Consider the following 22,384-nt stretch of genomic DNA (forward strand, 5'->3'; position numbering starts at 1 on the left):
AAAATTTCACGAGAGATGGTTAACTTCAAGATTTGTTAAGTACCTAAGCAATTATGTGAAATAAAAAATAACAAAAGAAATTGTGTGAGAGTTCTTTCGAGTGTGTATGCGCCGAGGAATTACCCGCCGGACCATAGCCTTCTCTTGCATCTCATTCTCGAAGGTTATCTCGAACATCTTGGCAAAATTCTGACCGAGGCAATGGGATGTTGCACCTTGTATGCCATGACCAGTATTTGGAATAAATGCACGCCAAAATATAATCGAACGAGATCTTTGAAAGCTCATAGTTTATAGTAATCACTTAAACAAGTAGATGAGTTTGCACGAAACTATCACGAGTCACCTCAACAGGTTGTTGTATAACTCATGAAAGGACCCATATCTTGTCCTTCATTAACAATCTTAGAGTGGACTCGAGAAAATGGCAAAGGAAGAAGAGAAATACAAAGGTTTTTGGGGATGGGGAAGCTCATGAAGACTTAGATGTTCACATGTCCGTCTCGCAAAGTATCTTCTTATTTCTGCATTCCTTGCTTTGATGCAACCTTGTTTGATTCAGCCGGAGGTGGTGATAATAGAAAGCGTAGGAGGAAGTATGTGCGCTCTCTCTCTCTCTTTATTTTTATTTTTTATTTATTTATAAAGGGAACAATTGGGTTGGAGTTGGTTCATCTGATATTTCTATTGAGTTGTTATACTAACCTGCAACTCCTTTAAACTGTATGTTTTTCTGCTTAGGACAAGTGAAACATCCACACAGCAGAAGGAAAATGCGGAGCAAGAATTGCTTATGAAAGGACTAGGAAACTTTTCAAGCTCACTTGCCCCCTTTTACAACTGGGATTGCTAGATACTCCTCATATATCCTTCTATAGAGCTCCAATATTTCACGAACCTGATAAATATTATCACATAAAGGAAAATAGAATGACCACGTATCCAAAAATATATGCAACATGCAACAGAATATCTTCTGGTTGTTAGATAAGAGATAACAGCATCTACACTAGAGTCTAAGACACATAGCCGCAACTACAAAAGCTAATCCTGAATATACCATCATCTAGAATCCAATACTTCATAGAGTTGCTAATAAAGTTTTAATTGCACTGAACTAGTTAACAGATTGGCTCAGTTTTCCAAATTAATCAGGTAGTACACCTTGTTGCAGAAAAGTTTACTTGTTAAAGTGTTATAGTTTCATTTTTCCTCTGTTTTCTGTGAAATAATAATATTCCAGTATCACTAATTTCTTTGTAGAATATATATGACCTCTATAATCAAAATAAATACTCCAATATATGTGGTATATTTCAGGCTACCAGTAGATATGTTATCAACTTATTACTTTTACAAATGACAATCAAATTAAAACCAGTGACAAATCGTCGACATGGATTGTGGAATTTTCAACACAACCAAGTTTCAAAACTTCAAACATGTTACGTTTGTTTTGTCGTCTCTTGATTTATGCATAAAGCGTTTATTGATATTAAGAGATAGGAATAACAGGAAAAGGGTAAATAATGAAAGAAGAAACAAGGTCAATACACATGTACATGAATAACATAATCCTATATGTCAGGTATTGAGGCCAACGATTTTAAAGTATCACAGGGCTCCTTAGCAAAAAAAAAATTAACTCACCTAAAGCAAAACAGTTGAACATTTTATATTAGCTCAAGTAGAATAGAACAGCTTGGCATAAGCAAATCAGCTCAAGTGAAATGCTACGCAACAAACACCACTGCCCAAAAACTTGCGATTATTTAATATAATTAAACGATTTCAAACTATGTGTATCGTAGAGTGTTATACAAGTCTGAGAAATATAAATACTCTGAAGTCTGAACCATTAGCTTATCTCCATAAGAAACAAAAAAAAAAAAAATGAAGAAGAAGAAAGCACCTACTAATTAATTAAGAAGTGAAACCGATGTTCATGAAGGGACCAAAGTCAAGTCCAAATTGAACTCTTGCACTGAAGCAAAACAAACGGCATTCCCTCTCTTTTGCAAGTGTCCGTGCAAAAGTGTTTTTACTGTTCGGAGGACCGAGAGAGAAGAACACCTGCAGACACCAAAGAGCTACATCAAAATCTACCAATAGAAACTAAGCTTATTCCAAAAGAATAAGATATTGCCGATTAAAAAATAGTGCGTAATAAATAAATAAAGAATTAGAAAAATTATCCGAACAAACTACACTTCTCTCTCAGAAATCGCATAGGGTTTCCCATATAAATCATTAACTTCGTCAAGAAGATCCCAAACATCACCGCCCTAAAACTACTTCTTTGTACATGGATTTTGTTTCACCAAAGATCTCCAACAGTTGTGTAAAGATTGATATCAATGTATGCGCAATGGATTTATAACAAGCGAAGTTCCAAAAAGTATGTGAAACAAAAATAAATCATTGATTTGATCCAAGATGATGAATACAGGTTCTAATCACAACTCCTCAAGCCTTAAGGGATATTAAGTGATTCACTGAAAAATAGAAGTTATAGACTACAAAATAGAAGGTATAGATAGAAAAATGGAAGGTACAAACATTTGTACATTTAGATTCCTTAGTAAAGTATGACATCGATCGAGCTTAAGAATATTACTTTTTTCCTAAGTAGTCTAATTTAGTTTGACCTTTCATGGTACTAATGGTAGATACTTTTATATTCCAAAAAGGGCGGAGCTAAAAAAACAAACTAACAAAAAAGAAATCATTCGTTCATGTAAAAGAGTGGAAAGTAAACAACCTTAAAAATAATACCTTACCAATAAAAGTTGATGAGCCACCAAGTCGTACGATCCCAACATTAACAATTCAACATTAACAGGTGCACCTCCTGGAGCCTTTTTAAATGTGGGGGATTCAACCAATGAAATCCCACTAATAGTTGGGACAAAATCAATTAGCTTTTCCCGAAGCAAATGTCATATGCAGAAGCCATTCTTTCCTCTAAGCTAGTATTTAAGAAAGGAAACAAAGCTACATTCCAACATCTTAAGTAAAACAGCAATAAATAAAGAAGATAGTAAAATCTCAAGAAGAGTTTATCAAATAATTACCTCCTAATAAGAGAGAGCTGAGATGATACCTGGTAAGACCACCATGTTCCATTATTAAAGATTAAACCTACCTTTTTCCCTCCTCTTTTATCCGGGTTTGGGACCGGCAATGCTAAGCAAAAACTTGGCATTGGCGGAGTTTAAAGGTTTACCTAGAAGATGGTAATTTAAAATTCACTAGCACCACATAATACATTCAAAAAGACAAACTATCAATTGTCAAATAATATACAATTCAAATGACTTTCTTAGCCACCAAAAGGGTACCACATAAACAACTACAAATAATAATACCTAACGCTTCCTCGACCCAGCTTTTATTATATTAGTCTTCTCAACAACCACTACATTTTTTCGGGATCATTATAGATCAGCTCATCATCCATTGCTTTGTTCACTATTCTTTGGTTCCAACTTCAAAGACCGGTTACGACCGATTCATTGGGAAGAATACAAGTTTTATCTTCATAATATGCCTTTCTTTGGAACCTCTAGTACAACATGCCATTCCGGCTCCTTGGGATCTTTAGAGTAAAACACCTGGTTAGCATCTTGTGCAAAAATGAATGGTTCGTCACCTAATTGATTAGAACTAGCAAAGTTTGACAAATTTACTAATCTTAGATTCGCTTCCTTATCACATCTAACACCATGGTGAGTCACTTTAACCCAATCACACTTAAAGAGGACAGGCTTGTACCCTTCTCGATACTCTAGCTGGATGATATCTTTGAGAACTCCATAGTACATCAATGATTCATCTACTGGAGTCTTGTCTTTAGCACTAGATCGACAAGCGGTTATACAATCTGTGCTAACCCCACTGTTTTGGTACCTTTTAGTTTTCTCATGGTCCTTGGTAACATAGAGGAAGCCGTTTATGTAGTACTTCTTGTAGCACGTAGCAATCGACAAAGGTCTTTTAATAATATCTAAGAAATCAACATCCGTAGAGTCAACGATCTCTGTCTGTAAATATTAACAACAAAGAATTAGATTTGATCAATCAAAAGCAGGCAAATATTAAGTTATTTTCTAGTACCTGCTGTTGCAACCAGGGCAAAAACTCTTCTTCGCTAGGTACCTTATAGTGTCCAGATTTCTTTCCTAAAGTTGCCTTACGATTGTAAGAATTTAGTGTATTTCCTTAAAGCAAAAGGGGGAACATTTAAGCTTACATAAGATGCACGATGATAATTTAATATATAGGGTTACAATAACGCATACCTTTGCCATGTTTCATAATTAGGATGATAGTTGAGTACCCAATGGCGAGCTTGTTCATATTCAATACCATGGATGACAAAGGTCGACCCTACGCCTAACCTGGTCCAACCTCACCATTGTCATCAATATCATCTAAAGATTTAGCAAGAGTCATCCATTTTCTCCTCCAGTTCTTTCAAAATACTTGTTTTACCTTTTCCTTTGTAACTTGATTGCAATATATTATTGCCTCCTCATCAAGGTATCTCTCGCCACACAACCCTCGTATGAGCTTTGTTTGCAACATAGCCTTTAAAAGTCTTCATAAACCTTCAATATTAACGGCGTGTTAAGTATAACATATTTCAAATAATATGTCTACAATGTAAATAATCAAAATTACACCATACCTTTCAAATGGATACATCCATCGATAATAAACAGGTCCACAAACCCGAGCCTCATAAGCCAAATGGATAGGCAGGTGCATCATGACAACAAACACTGACGGAGGGAAATACTTCTCAAGTTCACATAGTGTCCTTGCCATATCCTTCTCTAATATTAACAGTGAATCAACATCGATAATCTTAGAACATAGAGCATTAAAAAATGAAGAGAAACTTTTAATTAAAGGGCGAATTTCCTTCCTATCCTTAAATGCATGTTGGATCAACATAGGAAGCAAATGCTGCATCAAGATGTGATAGTCATGAGACTTCATATGTGCACCTTTTAAGTCCATACCATCTTCTGTGACAATATTCCTCCAATTGCTACTAAAACCAAAAGGGACACGTAAATCACGTAGTGTCTGGAGAAATAGCATTTTCTCTTCTTTCATGAGCCAATACCGACCAGGCCTCTGAATTTTCTTTCCATTCTGTTTTTGCAGCCATAGTCGCTTTTTGATTTTCAGCCGCTTCAAATCTCTACGTGCATTAGCATCATCTTTCGTTTTTCCTTTTGTGTTCAGCATCAATGCAATCAAGTTCTCACAAACATTTTTCTCGATATGCATAACATCCAAATTATGGTATACGGGGATATGCTCGATTACTTTCGAGAAACTTAAAGAAAATTGACTGTTTACAGAAGCAAGTTGATGCATCACCATCCGCATATTCATCATCTTCTCCCACTTTTTTTTTTTCTTTTTTTTAGTTTTCCCCCACACCACATCTAGTCCAGCAGTCATTTTTTTCACTGCTTCCCCACTCAAACGTATTGGTTGTCCACGAGACTCCTCTTTCTTATTAAAGTGTTAGCACTTGTGTCTTTTCTGCTTGTATCTGTAGCCGACAGCCACCTCCTGCTACCCATGAATGCATGTTTCATTCCATATCGAAGCCACATAGAATCTGTCTTTGGACCGCAACAAGGACAACCAAATGTACCTTCGTTCTACAACAGCCAGAAACATCCCCATATGCTGGAAAGTCATGTATTGTCCACAACAACATAGCACGAAGATTAAACTCGGTATTAGTGAACGCATCCAATATTGTGACCCCTTTCTCCCACAGAACTTTCAACTCCGCAACCAAAGGTAGCAAAAACACATCAATGTCCTTCCCTGGTTGGTTTGGGCCTTCAATGAGTAGTGTGAGCATTGTAAATTGTGGCTTCATGCATAAACCCGGTGGAAGGTTATAGGGTACACACAATACAGGCTAGCAACTGTGTGTTGTGCTAAACGTGCCAAAAGGATTAAATCCATCTGTGGATAATCCCAAGCGAACATTACGAGGATCAGATGAAAAATCTTTACACCTTCTATCCATGGACTTCCATGTGTTAGAGTCGTTGGGTGCCTCATCTTTCGGGTGTCATTCTTCGGTTGAATGCCAAGTCATCTCTTTAGCCACCCGGGGCATAATTGTACATTCTTTGCAGTCTTGGAGTTATTAGAAAATATCTCAATATCTTAGCAGGGACTCGTTGTTTTGTTCTTCCATCAAACTTGAACCTAGACACACCACATGTGTCACACTTGATCTTTTTGGAATTCTGTTTTCCCCAATACAACATACAATTATTTGGACAAGCATGAATCTTCTCGTATCCAAGTTTCACTTCTTTAATGACTTTCGACGCATAATGAGTATTTTTTGGGGTGTTGTTATCTGGAGGTAACGCATCATTTAGAAGTTGAAGGAGCTCAGTAAAACTTCTATTGCTCCATCCATGGCCCACTTTTAGGTTCAGCAGACTCCGTGTAAACTTGAGCACATTGTACTTACTACCATTGTACAAGGGGTTCAGATACTCTGGCATATTTCCTAACTCAGTAGGTGGTACCTCTCTGAATCTGTTCTCACCTTGAGTCCCTGTGTTTGGTTTATCTTGGACACAAGCATCTGGATTACCACCAGAATCTTGAGCCATTGAGTTTATGAGAAGCTCGTCAAAGTCATCCATGTATACATCTTCTTGGTGGTCATGGAATCTTGATTCATTATCGACGTGCTCAAATGTTTCACTCTCACCATGCAAGTACCAAATCTTATAAGCCGAGTTGAAACCATGTTTGAACAAATCTATCTTCACTTCTTCATAAGGAACTGGAATTCGTTGATTCTTGCACATATTACATGGGCATTGTGTCGTCTCTGTATCAGGAAAACGAACTTGCACGAATTTCACAAAGCTCGACACACCATCAATAAAACGTTGATCAGGAAAACTAAGATCAATCCAGGCCCTCATCATCTTTTGCGAGAGTCACCCATTTCCATTCTGCAACATGTTTAAAACAAGCATAATTTAGATAGGTAAAGGCATATATCTATGCAATTATAAACAATCCTCGGCAAGATAAAATATATATAAAAAACAAAGAGACAACTGAAAATAAGATTTAATATTGAAGAAAAGTGCTTACTTGATCAAAGAGAAAACCCTGGTTAATACTAATCGATGGAATTGGTAGAGAGTAACAAAAAAAGGGTGTGTTGAGGGAGAAGGAGGAAACAGAGAAAAGATTGATTGGAAGTTCGTATAACTGTTTTATGGGAACTTCCCATTTTAGTTGCTTTTCTTTAGACGTTGGAATTCAAATCGATATCCCTCGCTAAAACACATGTGCGTAGGGCAGGGAATCGGGTTGGGTAGACCCGAATCCGACCCGACCCAATTACCAAATACATCGGATTCGGGTCGATTCTCATATCCGTTTATGTATTCGGGTATGTCGGGTTCGGTCGGATACAGATATAATTTTTGGGATTTTTTTTAATTTTTAGTGTTATCCGATCGGGTTAGTCGGGTTTGGTTGGGTTCGGGTCGGATCCGGATATTAAATTTCACATATAATCGGGTTCGTGTTCGGATACTGTGAAATTATTCGGATTCGGATTCGGATATAGCCATATCCGACCCGATCCCTGCCCTACATGTGCGGCTTCACAAGCCATCAGTCGTTTCACATCGAGATGTATGTTGCTTCGTATCTCAACGGTGAGATCACATCTTATGGCAAGAGGCGAAACCTGAAATTGACTTTTATGAGAAATTTTCATTAACTATTAATCCACGTTCCTCTTCATTTTTAACAATTTTTCATTCTTAATAAACTTCAATTAATTGTCATAAACTCATTGGCAGTTTACCCAAACTTAAGGGTGTCTCTTTTTTTCGAAAATCCAATTTTTCCAAATTCCAATTCGATATTTTTCTGAATTTGGCCATAATATTTGTGTTCCGATATCCGAAATTCTGATATCCGATTTTTCCAAAAAATAATTAGATCGGAATTGGATGTGTTTTCAAAATCCGATCCAATCTGATTTCCGATTAATTTCCACATTTTTAACATATAACGGTTTATTTTATATAGTTATTACTAAATTAAAACTGCAGATAGTTTACAGACCAAATAAAATCCTTGAGAAGTAGAACATTGTCTCTCTCACACTTCCAAAAAATCAATATTGTCATTTTAGTACATATCTCAATTTCTCCTATCTTCCTATTTACTGAATTGAAAAAATTATTGATATGGGTACTGAACTATAGTGGATTTTACATTATGGGCACTGTATTATTATTTTTTTGCAAAATAGGGTACCGTAGATTTCAAATATTGCTAATATGGGTACCGTGATATTTTATCTTTGTAAAGTATGTATACGTATTTGATGATTTGGCAAACATAATGCATACAAATGGCAAGTCAATGTCCACGTAAGTTCAAAACACTAAAAGTTTGGCCTAGTTAGTGAATGACCACTGCCCACTAAGTCACTAGCCCACGCTTTTATGTTTTTTTTGCTTAAAACATTAAATGTTCTCACTAGCCCAACTAATTGGGCCCGAAACAAAAACAAAATCCGCTCGTCTTCTTCAATTCTTTTTCCAAATATTTTCGGTATTTCTCAAAAACAAAACAAAACGCCATCCAAAACTCATAGCCGGCCCTGATTGAATCAGAACCAATGGATTTAGAGTGGACCAATTTTCTCTGACAAACCTTTTGGTGGCGTCAACAGAGGGTTTTAATTACTTGAAAGGAAGGGAATGCCATGCACATGCTCTCAAGAATGGGTTTGGATCGAATATCGGTGTGAATAATGCGTTGATTGGGTTTTATAGTAAATGTGGTAGTGTGGACGATGTGGTTTCTATATTTGAAAGGATGCCAGCGAAAGATGTCATTACTTGGACATGAATGGTTATTGCGTTTATGAAATTTGGGATGGTGGAGTCAGCTTTGAAAGCCTTGTTCATATGCCAACAAAAAGTTGTATCTCTTATAATTAATGCTCTTTTATATGGATATATTAACTGGATAAAAAATGGTTATCCTAAGAGAGAATTTGATTATATAATTTAAATTTCCGATTTATTTCCGTATTTTGCGGATTCCGAAATTTCAGAAAATTTTTCGATTTTCCGAACTTTCCGAATTCGGAAAAAAAATTGTCATCCGAAAAAGAATTGGATCGGATTTGGAAAGGATATTGCCATCCGAAAAAAATTGGAAATTTTTCCGAAAGCCTTTTGTCCAATCCAATCCGAAGTCATCCCTAACCCAAACCAAATTCAATGATCCTCATTGGTAGTATTGTGTTTTAGTAGTGTCATAGCTGTAGTACTGTGTTACTCTTGTTTTAGTTAGATTGGAGATGGAACTTTGGATAGCTATTCGCTTATTGTATGACACTCATTTGAATAGCTATTAGCTTGGTTAAGAAGGAAGATTGAGCTCGGATAGCTCAATTACTAACTTGTAATTTGCATTGGTTCATAGTCTTCTTTTCTCTAATCCATCCTTTTCAGTTAGCATTTTCAGTTCTCCTTTCTATATTATCAACTTTTTGAGGTCTGGATTGTGTCTGGAATCCAAGGGACGCCTAGAGAGTAGTCATGGGTATTGGGCTATTGGTTCAATTTTTCCATCCAAAGTGGGAGCATGCGTGCCTGCATCATTTGTCTGAACAATATTGGAATTTCATTAGAAGTTCGCATCCAAGGTTGCGACTTCATAATGGTGGTAATGGGGTTCAGGGAACGCACCAATACTCCATTAGAAGTTCCAAGGTTTAGATCATATATAAATCTTTGTACTGTATTAGCAATTCAAAATCCGAAAAATACCACAATCTACTAATTACGAACCATTCATATATTATATAAGATATAGAATAGAATTAAGACCCACACCACTACATCTACTAAATAAAATACTACAATCCAGTTAGATTGTTTTAGTTATTGCACCCACACCACTGCATCACCCTAATTCTAACCCACCAACTAAAGGTTGGCAGCAGTGCAGCACCCACACCACTGTATCACCCTAATTCTAACCCACCAACTAAAGGTTGGCAGCAGCAGCACCCACACCACTGCATCACCCGCACCACTCACACCACTCAAACCACTGCAACACCCACCCACATCACACAACTCACACACTCACACTCTCACTTAGTTCCACCTGCACACACAGTGATCAAAGCAGAAGAAGACTACCCGCACCATCAGCATCACCCGCCACTCACATATTCACGAAAATATCTAAGTCACTAAATAGTGTGAGTGTGTGATGTTACAAACAAGTCGGCAGTGATAAGATATAATATATGAATGTGGGTGCTATTTAGGTGTGAATTACAATCTATAATGTCGGATAAGATATAATGTCGAGAGAACACATTCCTGAAAAGAACTTAGTTTCAACAGAGAATCTTCTAAACCATAATTTAGGTGTGATAAGATATAATGTCGGAGAAGAACGATTCCTACTTGATAACTTAGTTTCAGCAAGTAGAGTTGTAATTACACGTAAAATAATATAATAGCCTTTTATAAATGAGACAATAGAAGGTTTCCACGCACCAAGAAAACTAAAAACCCCGTCGTGAAAACATCATATCCACAAGTAGTCATTGCCAAAATGCCTTTAACTTGACCAACAGAAGTCGCGGACAAGTTGCAACACTTGCGCGCCAGGAGGTTGAGGTGCGAACCGGGTCGTGTATTCACAACATGGATGACGTGGTATAGAGAATAACTAAGGGAACAATGTTGTCAAGCTCCAACAGAGTAGTCCTAGCGTCATGGAGAACCAAGATGCACTCTTCCTCAGCAACATGAGTTCACCCAGGGTTGTTCTAGGGAAGGTCCAAAGGACCTCTGTGATGATTGGGGGGAAGAATTGTATATATGTTGCTAAAATCTCTTTACCTGACAAATGCAACAATTGGATGTGTACCGCAATGGTGTAGTACAAGTTCAGGTATACACGAACTTAGAAATGCATTAAGCTAGTCTTTATGGTAGGGGCCTATGTGGGCTAAACATATACCATACAATCTGAACTGCACAGATGGTGGACACTTCACTGAAGAGTGACGAAAAGTCATATGAATTGGCTACCTCAAAGCTCAGTGCTATGCAGAGATGAAAATCAAATAAAATGATCCCTCGGCATCAGAAGCTGCATATTTTGAACCCCTTACTGAACGAAATCCATTATTTGGGCTTGTGTACTTGGGGAGTCAATCCATGTCAGCCAACATACTCCCTATTTCATCATAGTTTCCCCACGGAGGACCATCAAGCACCGCTCAAGTAAAGCGGGTATCATCGGGGAGATTGAAAGAGTCGCTTTGCTCTTAATTCCAAGCACCTTGGTGGGGACTGGCACCAGATAATCGATCCCCGCAAAAGGTACAAAGAAATGTTCGGAGCCATCATAGGAATGATTGTCTTTTGATGAATCCATGTTGCAAGACTGCAGTGAGAGAGTAGCTTCCCGGACTGATCTCCTCAAGTTATGGACACCTCCTTCACAATTTCATCATACCTCGCCTTGGAGTACTTAGGTGTGGTGGCATCCATCTACAAACAAAACCAAAAGGAATAAACACAAATTTACAAGATAAGTAACAAAACTTCACACTAGCAAAAGTGATATGAACAAAAGAAAATACAAAAAAAGGTGAAGCCAATACCTTGTTACAAAGAGCGGATCATCTCCGCTTCACTCCCAGAGTGAATGCAAGCAAAGCATGCTCACGAAGTTTGTCCATCCTTGGAGATTCCAGCTTCAAAACCACCAAGTAGTTGAGTCAATGATCAAGACCGCACAATCAACCTAGGAAGTTCCGGTGATCATGTTCTTGATAAAGTCCGCGATGTCCGGGAGCATCAATGACGGTCGCGATGAGTACTTGGTTGTCTCGAACTTCCACAAGGCAATGTCGATGGTGATACCACATTCACGCTCAGCCTTAAGCTTGTCAAGAACCCATGCATACTTGAAAGACCTTTTGTTCATCTCAGCCACTTCTTTCTCAAAGCGCTCAATGACACGCTTGTCAATTCCACCGAGCTTGTAGATCAGGGCCCAGGGGTTGTGGACTTCCCAGAGTCGACATGACCAATAACAACAATGCTTATATGAACCTTTTCCTTACCTATGGCTGTAGTTAATAAAAGTGAAGGAAAAGAGACAATTGGGATATAGATCAGATACGTGCTAATTGCCAAAGGAAAACAAAATGCTGCAGACAAAATGAATCTAAAAGTCGCACGGATGGGCCTCACAAAGTTAACTAGAAGGGCAATATGATGTAAGATATATATTTGTTTGGGACTACTCAATTACATCATTATGAAAAGCTTGTGAGGAAGAATAGAACCAAGCTTTTGCAGCAAAAGAAATGAATGTACAAGGGAACCTTAGACAAACCTTGTGAATCATATCCACAAGTAGTCATTGCCAAACAACAAAGATAACGTATGTACAAATGGAGAAGTCTAAACGAATGTAGTCAAATAACATACTTACACAGCCACGCCCAAACAAAACTAGTAAAATAAACAACTTTTTTTTTTGGATGTTGTAACGATCCTACGCCTGGAGGCTTGGCACCCACGCCGGACAAAATAAACATTAAGCCGCCGTCCTTTGGAACTTGCAAAAAGTTTGTTGGCCAAGTGACATATCCATGCACACCCACTTCTCCAAGTGTACTAGCAAAATCATTTGGAAAGAACACGCCGGCCTCATTGTCAACCACCTCGAGTTAAGAGAATTTTGAAAACCCCTCTTCCATGGGCCTACCATGGACAATAGATTGTGGGTTTACTTGCAACAATCTCTCCACTAGCAACCTTTAAACCCCGACAAAATACAAATCTCTCATCTTGTTCATAAATGAATAATGCATCTGCATTAATTTTGAACTAACATAAATACCTTTTAAAGTAATACACCATAAAAATGCACCAATATATAAAACGATCCCAAAAAAAATATACCCGACTAGGTCGCTTTAATGGAACTTCTACAAGAGGTGTTTTAAAAAACAGGATTTCTTTGAGTTTGGGATGCAGGCTAAATGTAGACAAACCACATGTTAGCAACTAAGGAAAACCAGAAACAACACCACTCTAAAGTTCAACAATCCTACCACATGTACCTGTGATGCCACTATCATGTCCTTCACCATTTGAAGCTCTGTTTCTAACCTGTCCAACTTTGAATTTGTAGTAGTGTTTTCACATCTCAACTCTTCATTTTTCTTCAGAACCAGAGCAGTTTTTTTCACCATGGTACTACTAACACCAGCACCCATACCTCTCATACATCCACTTTTGTCTTTTCCAAGTACCTGTAGACTAATCCGATTTACACATAAAAAACAGATGGAAAAAATATATAAAGATATATACCAATTCATTAAATATTACTTGCCTGTGCAAGTGCATCATCAACACTCAAAATGTTGGACGAAGGATCAGAATTCACAATTCCTTGAATTTTTTCCTAAAACATTTTTAATTAGTTAGCAATATAAACTAATAAGCTTTGTAAAACTATGAGTGACTGAAGAATAAAATGTAGTCAATTTTTAGCACTTTGGCCGATCTCGGGACACTTGAATGGTTTTTTGTCTTTCTTAGTATGGGCTCGAATGTATACCTCGCCCTCCCAACCTCCAAGTCGGACTTGAACTTGTTTTCCGAGCCTTAAAATATAGGTGTATGTGAGTATAAAAACAACTATGTTAATTTAATCTTCTAATTCCTTTATTGCATCTTTAAAAAAAATAAAACATGCCTAATTATCACACTCCACAAAAAAGAATTGAACCATACTCACAATGACATGCCGTGGTGGCAGCCATGCTCCTCCCCGCCAAGTGTATTTGGTGCTCACGAAGTTTTGAACGGTTAGCCTTGTTTCTTTTGCTTCCAGCCTAAGTTAATCCAACAAAAAAAAAATCATTAACTCATTACTAATTAAAGTCGTCAAATACTTAATCAAAGAGGAGTCAAAGAAAAAAAACAGGATTATGTAATTGAGACACGAAACTTCTCACTCTTTGTGTATTCCGTAAACCAATACCATCGCTCTCTCGTTCAAAAAAAAAAGGGGTGGAGCTGCTCTCACCGATGCCCAACTTTTACCTTTGATATGGCACTTATACAAGTTATGCCTGTGATTTCTCCAAGCTTGATCCATACTCTCTCTGAGGTACTCTAGTGAAACGTCATCAAAATCAAAATTGTCCTAATATGCATGTAAAAGTAACATTGATTAGTACACATTGTAGTATGTCTTAAAGCAATAAATTCATACTTAAATTTAATAAACATAGTTAAAAGATAATATACCTCCAGAACACTCAAAACTCTTTTTTTATAGTCAATTGGCACTACATGAAAGTTCTGGTATGTTATTGGAACATATTTCCTAGTGTTCACTCCTAACCCGGTAATAAATGCCCGGTATCCAGATCTAACCCATTGGCTGTCCTAGCTCATTAGTACTAACTTTCCTTTTCTTCCCATCGTAATGCTTTAGGGCCTTTTGAGGGTCCTCTCTTGGTAGAAGAAGTCACCGCAGGTGTCCCTCCTACATGTGTCGGAAATAATAAATATGGTAACACCATAAAATAAAATGTTATAAAACAAGAATGTTTAGGGTACACAGTATATTACCACCTATCTCATTGTCACCCAAATCAGCACCTTGCAAATTGCTACGGTCATGTCCATCACCTTGCGAATTGCTACCATCTTGTTCGTCCAAAGGATCCATAAGTCTATACAGATGAAAAATCCAAGACACCAGTTAGAGTGACAAAAACCAAAGTCCCAAACTAAAACTAACAATTAAAGAAGTAACAAGTAAAGATTCTAATAAGGCAGAATAACTATTTCACAGAGTAAAAGTTTCCATACCAAACTCTTTGGAAGAAAGCTCTGGATTTGTGAAAAACGACATGGGCTGAACCACATATATATAAGCACCTGGATTGTGGAGAAGATGGAGGAAAACTAACTTGCACGACCATGGGAGTGTGGGTTTCGTGCAATCTTTCTAGAGGGAGTTAGTTATTTCGCGGGTGTTTTAGAAGAAATTCGATGGTTTGGCGCTTCGATATGCGCGGGAATTCAGGGAGAAATAACCATTCTCATTTGTTATCATCCACGACTTAGGTCAGTCACATTTGATCATGCTTTTTGGGGTATGATTCTTGTCACTTATTTTAACCAAGTCCATGGGCAAAAACCATGTTAACCCATTTTCAGAGGCCCACTTGTTTTCTTTTCATTTTACTATAGTCAACAGTCTATGTAATTGTGCATGTGTGCATGTATGCGGTTCAGTGGGGTGAAACCATGCTAAACTTTTTTTGTGTGTGTGTGTGTGTGTGTGTGTGGGGAATCGAGTCGGGTTTGACCCAAATCCGAATAGTTCGGGTTTGGGTCGATTTTCATATCCGTTTATTTATTTGCGTCGGGTTCGGATTCGGGTTTGGATATATTTTTTGGGCTTTTTTTGCATTTTTAGTGTTATCCGATCGGGTTGGTCGGGTTCGGATATAAGATTTCAATTTTATTTGGATTCGGATATAGCCATATCCAACCCGAACCCAACCCGTTCCCTGCCCTAGTAGGGGCCGTGGGTGGGGGTGTAAACATGTTTAGCTAACTGGGGGGGGGGGGGGGTTCAAATTATACTCCAATTTCACACTAATGTATAAATTATAACTATCTACACCCTATAGTTCCCCGCCAATGGATTGAGAGACGCTAAAAAAACAGGATTTTAAACTTCGACGTCACTTGGAGCGACAACCTTAATTAATTACAAATCAACACTTTAGAACTAAAGAGGGATGTGATGCTCATGCCTTTTAACAACTTGTAGGTTAATATATATTGCGCGCATATATAGTTTAAACTTTGTATAGTTGATGTTTGAACTCTTCACATTGCTTCGTCCTATATATTGATTAATTAGATTATAATATTAAACTTAATTTTAAACTGTACCTAACTGCATATAATTAATTAACAATAATAATAATATCATCACTTCTTGATTTTAATTATCTCGAAGTTTGTAACTAGCTAGATGATTATCACTAATTTTTAAAGTTTAATTCGATAAGTATATAAGTGAATCATGCATGTTTCTTGAATGGAACAAATTAATATTGGTGTTCTATTGGAATTTGAACAAAAACTTGGCTGAATATATTTAAAAGAGTCTAAAGTTGTATTTGTATGTAGTCTCAATATATATATATATATATATATATATATCATCTTAAACCTCATTCCATATTCAAAATTATTACAATTATGCTTCTTCTATTCGAAAAACAATAAAAAATATTAATATTAATGTAAAAGGTTTTAATTTCAGTTAAAAGAAATTAAGAGAAGTCAACAATGATAATAGAAGATTTTGTGATAGTTTCTGCAACAATTTGGAAAAATTACTACTTCCAACGGCTAAATTACATCGAGCAAATTTAAAAAAACTATCGAGGATAACAATGCGACGGTTTTTCTTACCGACATCTATGATGTGACACATTTCCCAACAAAAAATGAGTATCAAATAGTTGCAATTATAAAATATGACGAACTCGAAAAATTTGTGACGGTCATTTACTAGTACTTGCAGTCTTAAACCGTTGCTAGGTAACGACAATTGATGAGTATCGAGGAAGCTCTTGCTCGACTGTTGGGGAAAATCAAATTTTTGGTAGTGTATAATAATATTACCTGCCCCTCCCAAATATCGTGAGCCACGTGCACCGCATAGTCATACAACAGATGTGACACACGAGGGCCACCTCCATAAACACCTCTCTAGAACTCCAAGTTATTGTTGGACTTTCTCACAATATTCACTGGAGGTACAGGTACAGGGACTTCAGGGACTTCCTCATCATCCTCCTCCTCCTCATCCTCCGCGTCCTCCTCTTCTGCATCATCAACACCCTCTTCGTCATCTTCTTCACTATCATCTTCTTCACTGTCACCTACAGCTACACTCTTCCTACGATCCATATTTACATCATCTACATCTACATCTTCATCTAAATCTAAATCTACATCTACATCTACATCTACATCTACATCTACATCACTCAGAATTGTCTGCTTTCTTCTCTTTTGATTTCCTAACTCTACACCACTTACTACATTACTGGGATCATCCGCTTTCCGATCCCCTCTACGGACTGATGCCGAGGTGGTTGTTGCCCTTTCTCTCTTTTTCTCAGGCTCCTTACGACCCGAACTACTACTCCCCCCACCTAACAACTTCTTAGCACCCATGAAAACACTTTTTGCTACATTCTTCACATTCACATTCTTTGTTCGAGGCATTACTACAAAATAAATAGGAGTTAAAAATAAGACATTCAACTAATTCAAATTGTTGCAATACCAACGTGAAAAAACAAAGAACGAAATAAGGCGGTGTGCATGCCAATCTATATCTAAGGTGTGCATGCTATCTAGGAAAACTAATTCAACCAATATAAGTGTTTGTTCACTATACTTATTTGTTCCATAATTTCATATAGCTGGTAAGCCGGCACCAAGCATGGAAGCACAATTGTGACAACAATATCCCTCTCATGCATGCATGCATGATGATGGCTTCACGATTAAGAGGAATTCTTAAACAAAAAGAAAAATTCAAAGGGAACCTACTTTTAGGAGATTCTTGGCAAGGTCTACTACAGATATAAGAGCAGCACTACAGCCCATCCCACCAAGATTATAGCTCAAAACATTAATCCTGAAATTGTAGTGATTTATTATCATAGAACACAGGGAAGGAGTAGGAGTAAATAGGCTGCTATTCACTACTAGAATCCCAATTTCGCTAGCCTTCACTCTTGTTTTTGTCAAAAGTTCATCTATGACTCCAAATAAAACAGTTTTTGCTTCTTTTCTTGCCTCTTCCATGCATGGATATGGATTTGGTGGTGACCTCATGAATTCCTAAGGTAAGTATGTTGACTCTCCCAACCCAGGTTTATTCAAGATATTCTTCTTAAACCGCAAACTTTCTTCTGAAAATACCCCCAACAGTTTTAATTGATTCATGAAGGTCTCGTAGCTACATTTCAATGCATCTCTAGGTTTGTAGCATGCGAAATCAACTAGGAAAACTTTGCGAGAACGACTCATATAAAATTTTAAACCCGCCATGGAGATAATGAACATCGAAAAAAGAAGCACATTTGTAAAACGAAAATAGTCGACGCGGCATAAGAGAAAGACAATATAAGAGCTGAAGCTCGATGGGGAAAATGAAAGGGCCATAAACAACTGCAGAACCACCCATGCAAGTAAATGATTCTCACAGTCACACATACATAATCATACGAAAAACTACTCCATATCAGAAACCCAAACAAAACGTCAGAGTAGAAACTAAAAATATCAAACAGAACGCAAGTGGAATATATTGCACTCCATTTCTAAGTTGCAACAAAATCATAATTTCACAAAGCAAATATGGAAAAGCCAACACGCTTATATTCCATAACAACAAATTATAGCACTTAACCATTTGGGGCAAGGAAGAAGCTAAGACTGAAAAATGGGGAGGTACATGATATGACAAAACGTTTAATGAATTTTGGTACCAACTTCTGAACCACCTCGAAAAGAAAACAAAGGTTTTAAAAAGGAAAATACGAAGTAGTAAAATTTCAAGTCAAAAAGAATAGTGCATAAATCCCAGAGTATGTTGTGTATTCAATCAGAAGAACTAATTAAATAGGGAAAGGGGAAAACCATACCCCCCCCCAAAACAAAGGACTGAAAACACTTACCAAGTTTACGCGTCACAAACACGTACCAAGAAAGCACACCCAAAAACCAAGAAACAAAAGCCTCATGGCCCCATATATGTATGCTATCCACCTCTACAAATCTAAAAAGAACGTGATAGCAAACACAGTTTCTCTACGCACGGTGTTTTCACAGTTCAGCTCTTATGGTGGTTAAAGGTTGCAATAAAATTAAAAATTCACAGCAAACAACAAACAAGAAAACTTATTTATAACATTGATCCTAAGCACATTCTAAGCATGGTTAAAGTTTGCAAAATATGGTTAACAACAAATGGCCCAATTAAAAAACAAAAGTAATAATCAAGTGTATAATAGCAACTAACAAGGAAGAAGGAAATTTGTAATAAACTGACCTTATATATAATATAATTGATCGAGTGATGTTAAGCTAAGCACTAGTTCGAGATCGACCAAACTAAGCAGACCGCCACAAAGAAATTATGGAAATCTCTCTTTGCTGTTTGTATATGATAAAGGTGATGAAATGAAAGAAGCCCCAATTACTGCTCCAAGAATCTCCAACCCTGTCATTACAACATATTAGTTGTTTAAAAAAATCCCTACACCAAACATAATTAATAATACAAACTTTGAATAAAAATTGAATTTTAATCAAGTATCATTTGCGAATTAGTGACACTTTGCAGTTTAACTCCAAGATGAACACATCACATTGTTAAATACAATCCCAACCTAACTTCATACTATTACTAAACAAAGAGCTATACAGAGGTTAGTGGGGAGCGAGTACAATGGTGTCACTAAAGAAAAACAAACCTTTAACAAATGTAAACAACATTAAAAATTAAGAATAATAGAATGAAAAGTTACAAATTTGATCTAGAGCACAAATCTGATTGAAAGCATAAATCGATCAAGCGATATTGATGGAGGTGAAGGGCTGTTTTTTATGGACATGAATATGGGCAATAGTGATGGACACAAAGGGCTGTTATGGGCGATAGTGATGGAGACGAAGGGCTGGAAACGAAGCTGGTTTTTTATGTAACTGGTATTTGCCGGTTACACAGTTTAGGGGTATTTTGGTTGGGGGTGTATGGAGTCAAGTTGTGCCCAACACAAATCAGGGTCTCAGGACCCTTTTATTTTTTAGTTCAACCGGTATACTGCATAAACATACCATCAATGAAACCTGAAGCACACTAATTTGTCTAATCAACCTTACTTAAATGAGTTGCTCAGCATGATAAATTTACTGAAATATGTAGAAGCTAATAAAATATGGATTTTGGAGCTAATTTCATTTATATTTATTGATAACGAGTTCCCAAATTTTATTTGGCGGAGAGAGAGAGAGAGGAGGAACACCTTCCAACTATTTTTAGCTTTGCCAGTCGTATGCATATATATATGATTATTTACATTATTCAAGATATTAAGTGTTTTCCCTCACCGACATGGTTACATACACTAGAAGTCTAGAACTGTAATGCTATGAATCATGAAGTATTTATTTGATATGTATTCCCTTTATCTTTTCATGTTTTCCAAATGCTCTGTGTTGAATATTGTTGACAGTTTTAGACCATTTAGCCTTTTTAATACCATATGCTTTCCTTGCAGGAAGAACTATTGACAGAGCATTTCGGTGATATAATCAAGCTTGTTAAGACTCGGGCTTGTAAGTACCTGAATGCAACTTCATCTTGACGTCGTACAATTAAAATGTCTGGGGAGTTACTAAATCACCGTGTCATGTTTGTTTCAGCCGATGACCCTAGTTCTGGCCCAGAGAAGCCTGTAACTGTTACTGACGTGGAACCTCTTGTCATGGACTTTGCAAGTAGTAGATGGGAGGCTGCAATTCGGCTGATGTGCGATTCTGTTTTCCAATTTTTTAGCTATTATAGCTGTGCTGAGGAAATCGTAAGAGCTGCATTGGCTCAGTTGCTGCTGTATTACTCCAGGCTTTCATGTTGTGTTGTGCCTGTGTGTGATGGATCTGCAGTGTACGAAGATCTAGACTCTGTATCTTCAATAGAGTGTCAAATCAACAAAGCACTTGTTTTTGTTTGAGATTGTAACCATTTTGTGTTGGATCTCTCTACCTTGTTACAAATAGAATTACGAGTTTATGCAAGCTAAATTTTCATGACCAACTCCTGATTCTTATGTTATACTTTTGTGGCAACAATATAAACTATGCTGCTGTTATTCAAAACTTTTATAGTTAACGTTCGAGTAAGAGCAAGTCCAATGGGTGTTATATAGGCTACTAAAGGCCAATATAGCAGTATAGCACCCCAAAAACCAAATAATCATGAGTAGTGCTAGCGGGACAGCTACTGTCTTGTATCTGGCTAACTGCCCAATACCACATCACACGAGAAACTTGCTACTCATTCAGTCTAATTTACATTTTAGCTTATACAAAAAAAATGGAAAAAAAGTAATTAAGATAAGGAAACCAAGGAATTCATCTTGTTCACCTGTACCAGCCATGGTTGTGTCTCTTTGTCTTCGACTCGAACGGCAATGGTAGCCCAAAAACAGTCATGACTTTCACCACTACTAAAGAAATGCATATTTAGAAAAAAAAAAAAAAAAAAAAAAAAAACCAAATAAATGCATAATTTTAAAAATATCTCAAATAACAAATCACCTAGAGAAAGCATTCTTACAGTATGCATGCAAGATCGCTCATTTTCTAGATGAAATCCAAATGATTGTATTATTTTCAACAGAAAAACAGGATTTTATTTGAAAAATACAACTTTAATTTGTATTGTTGCCAGTTGGTTTTCATTGTATTAGTGTTCTTTTCTTATATTAATGACTTGACTAAGCAAAATTGAAAGGGATAAGTGGTTTTCTACTAACAATAGTGGGAAGAAGAGAATCAATGTTTGTGCTTTTCTTTTTGTTTTATTTTTATTTGTTTTTCTTAACTTTCTTTAACTAAAAAAAAAAGAGAAAAAGAGATAACCGGATGAAAGAGTAGCAAGTTTTTCATCTCCCGCTAGCATTTTCGTTTTCCTATATAGTACTTTTTCTCTTAAAGTTTCTCTTTATCACTTGTTTTCATTTCCGTACAAACCTTTAAGTTACTTGCATGCTCTCAACCAACATCATTATAGTGGCTAGATCTCTCCCTTTCTCTTTCACTCTAAGAAAGTGGAAGTGAAACAAATGAAAAGGAAGTGGGGTTGGTACATCTAAATTGGTAAGCCCTCCTCCCCTAGACAAAACTAGGATTTTAAGGCTGGGTGCGAGATTATATGCACACCCTACCCCACCAAAAAAAATATATATGTAATTTTTTTTTTTTTTTTGTCAGAAAGTTTAAACAATAAAGATCAACAAAATTATGTATTTATTTCAATTCACAAAACTAAATATTTAAACAGTTAAGCTATTAATTGATACTACTACGTCTATAAATATCTACATAATCTAGTCTACAAGTCTACAACAATTCAACAAATTGTTAACTTTCTATAATATTATAAT

General features: G+C 36.8%; 1 protein-coding gene, 1 long non-coding RNA gene and 1 pseudogene across 14 annotated transcripts in view; 1 reads left to right on the top strand and 2 right to left on the bottom strand.

The window, feature by feature from the left end:
* Positions 1–21,033, top strand: part of LOC147516168 (vacuolar protein sorting-associated protein 52 A-like) — a 38,023-nt gene extending 16,990 nt beyond the window's left edge. For 12 of the 13 annotated variants that reach the window (XM_086588836.1, XM_086588837.1, XM_086588838.1 and 9 more), the window contains 2 exons: positions 20,498–20,555; positions 20,643–21,033. In XM_086588836.1, coding sequence (XP_086444962.1) covers positions 20,498–20,555; positions 20,643–20,950 — 366 coding nt within the window. In that variant the 3' untranslated portion in view covers positions 20,951–21,033. Of the gene's footprint in view, positions 1–20,497 lie in introns of all 13 variants that reach the window. The other variant, XR_015210958.1, reaches the window with a different exon arrangement.
* On the bottom strand, positions 11,503–13,369 carry LOC147516169 (elongation factor 1-alpha-like; annotated as a pseudogene).
* LOC147516170 (uncharacterized) lies at positions 14,738–19,928 on the bottom strand. The gene is made up of 3 exons (XR_015213606.1): positions 19,745–19,928; positions 19,267–19,437; positions 14,738–14,842 (listed from the first exon to the last, which is right to left on the bottom strand). It is a non-coding gene; the product is annotated as an uncharacterized LOC147516170 (long non-coding RNA).
* Positions 21,034–22,384: the final 1,351 nt, after the last annotated feature.

The sequence above is a fragment of the Coptis chinensis genome, chromosome 2 (genome assembly GCF_015680905.1).
Source record: "Coptis chinensis isolate HL-2020 chromosome 2, ASM1568090v1, whole genome shotgun sequence".
In the NCBI taxonomy this organism is placed as follows: Eukaryota; Viridiplantae; Streptophyta; class Magnoliopsida; order Ranunculales; family Ranunculaceae; genus Coptis; species Coptis chinensis.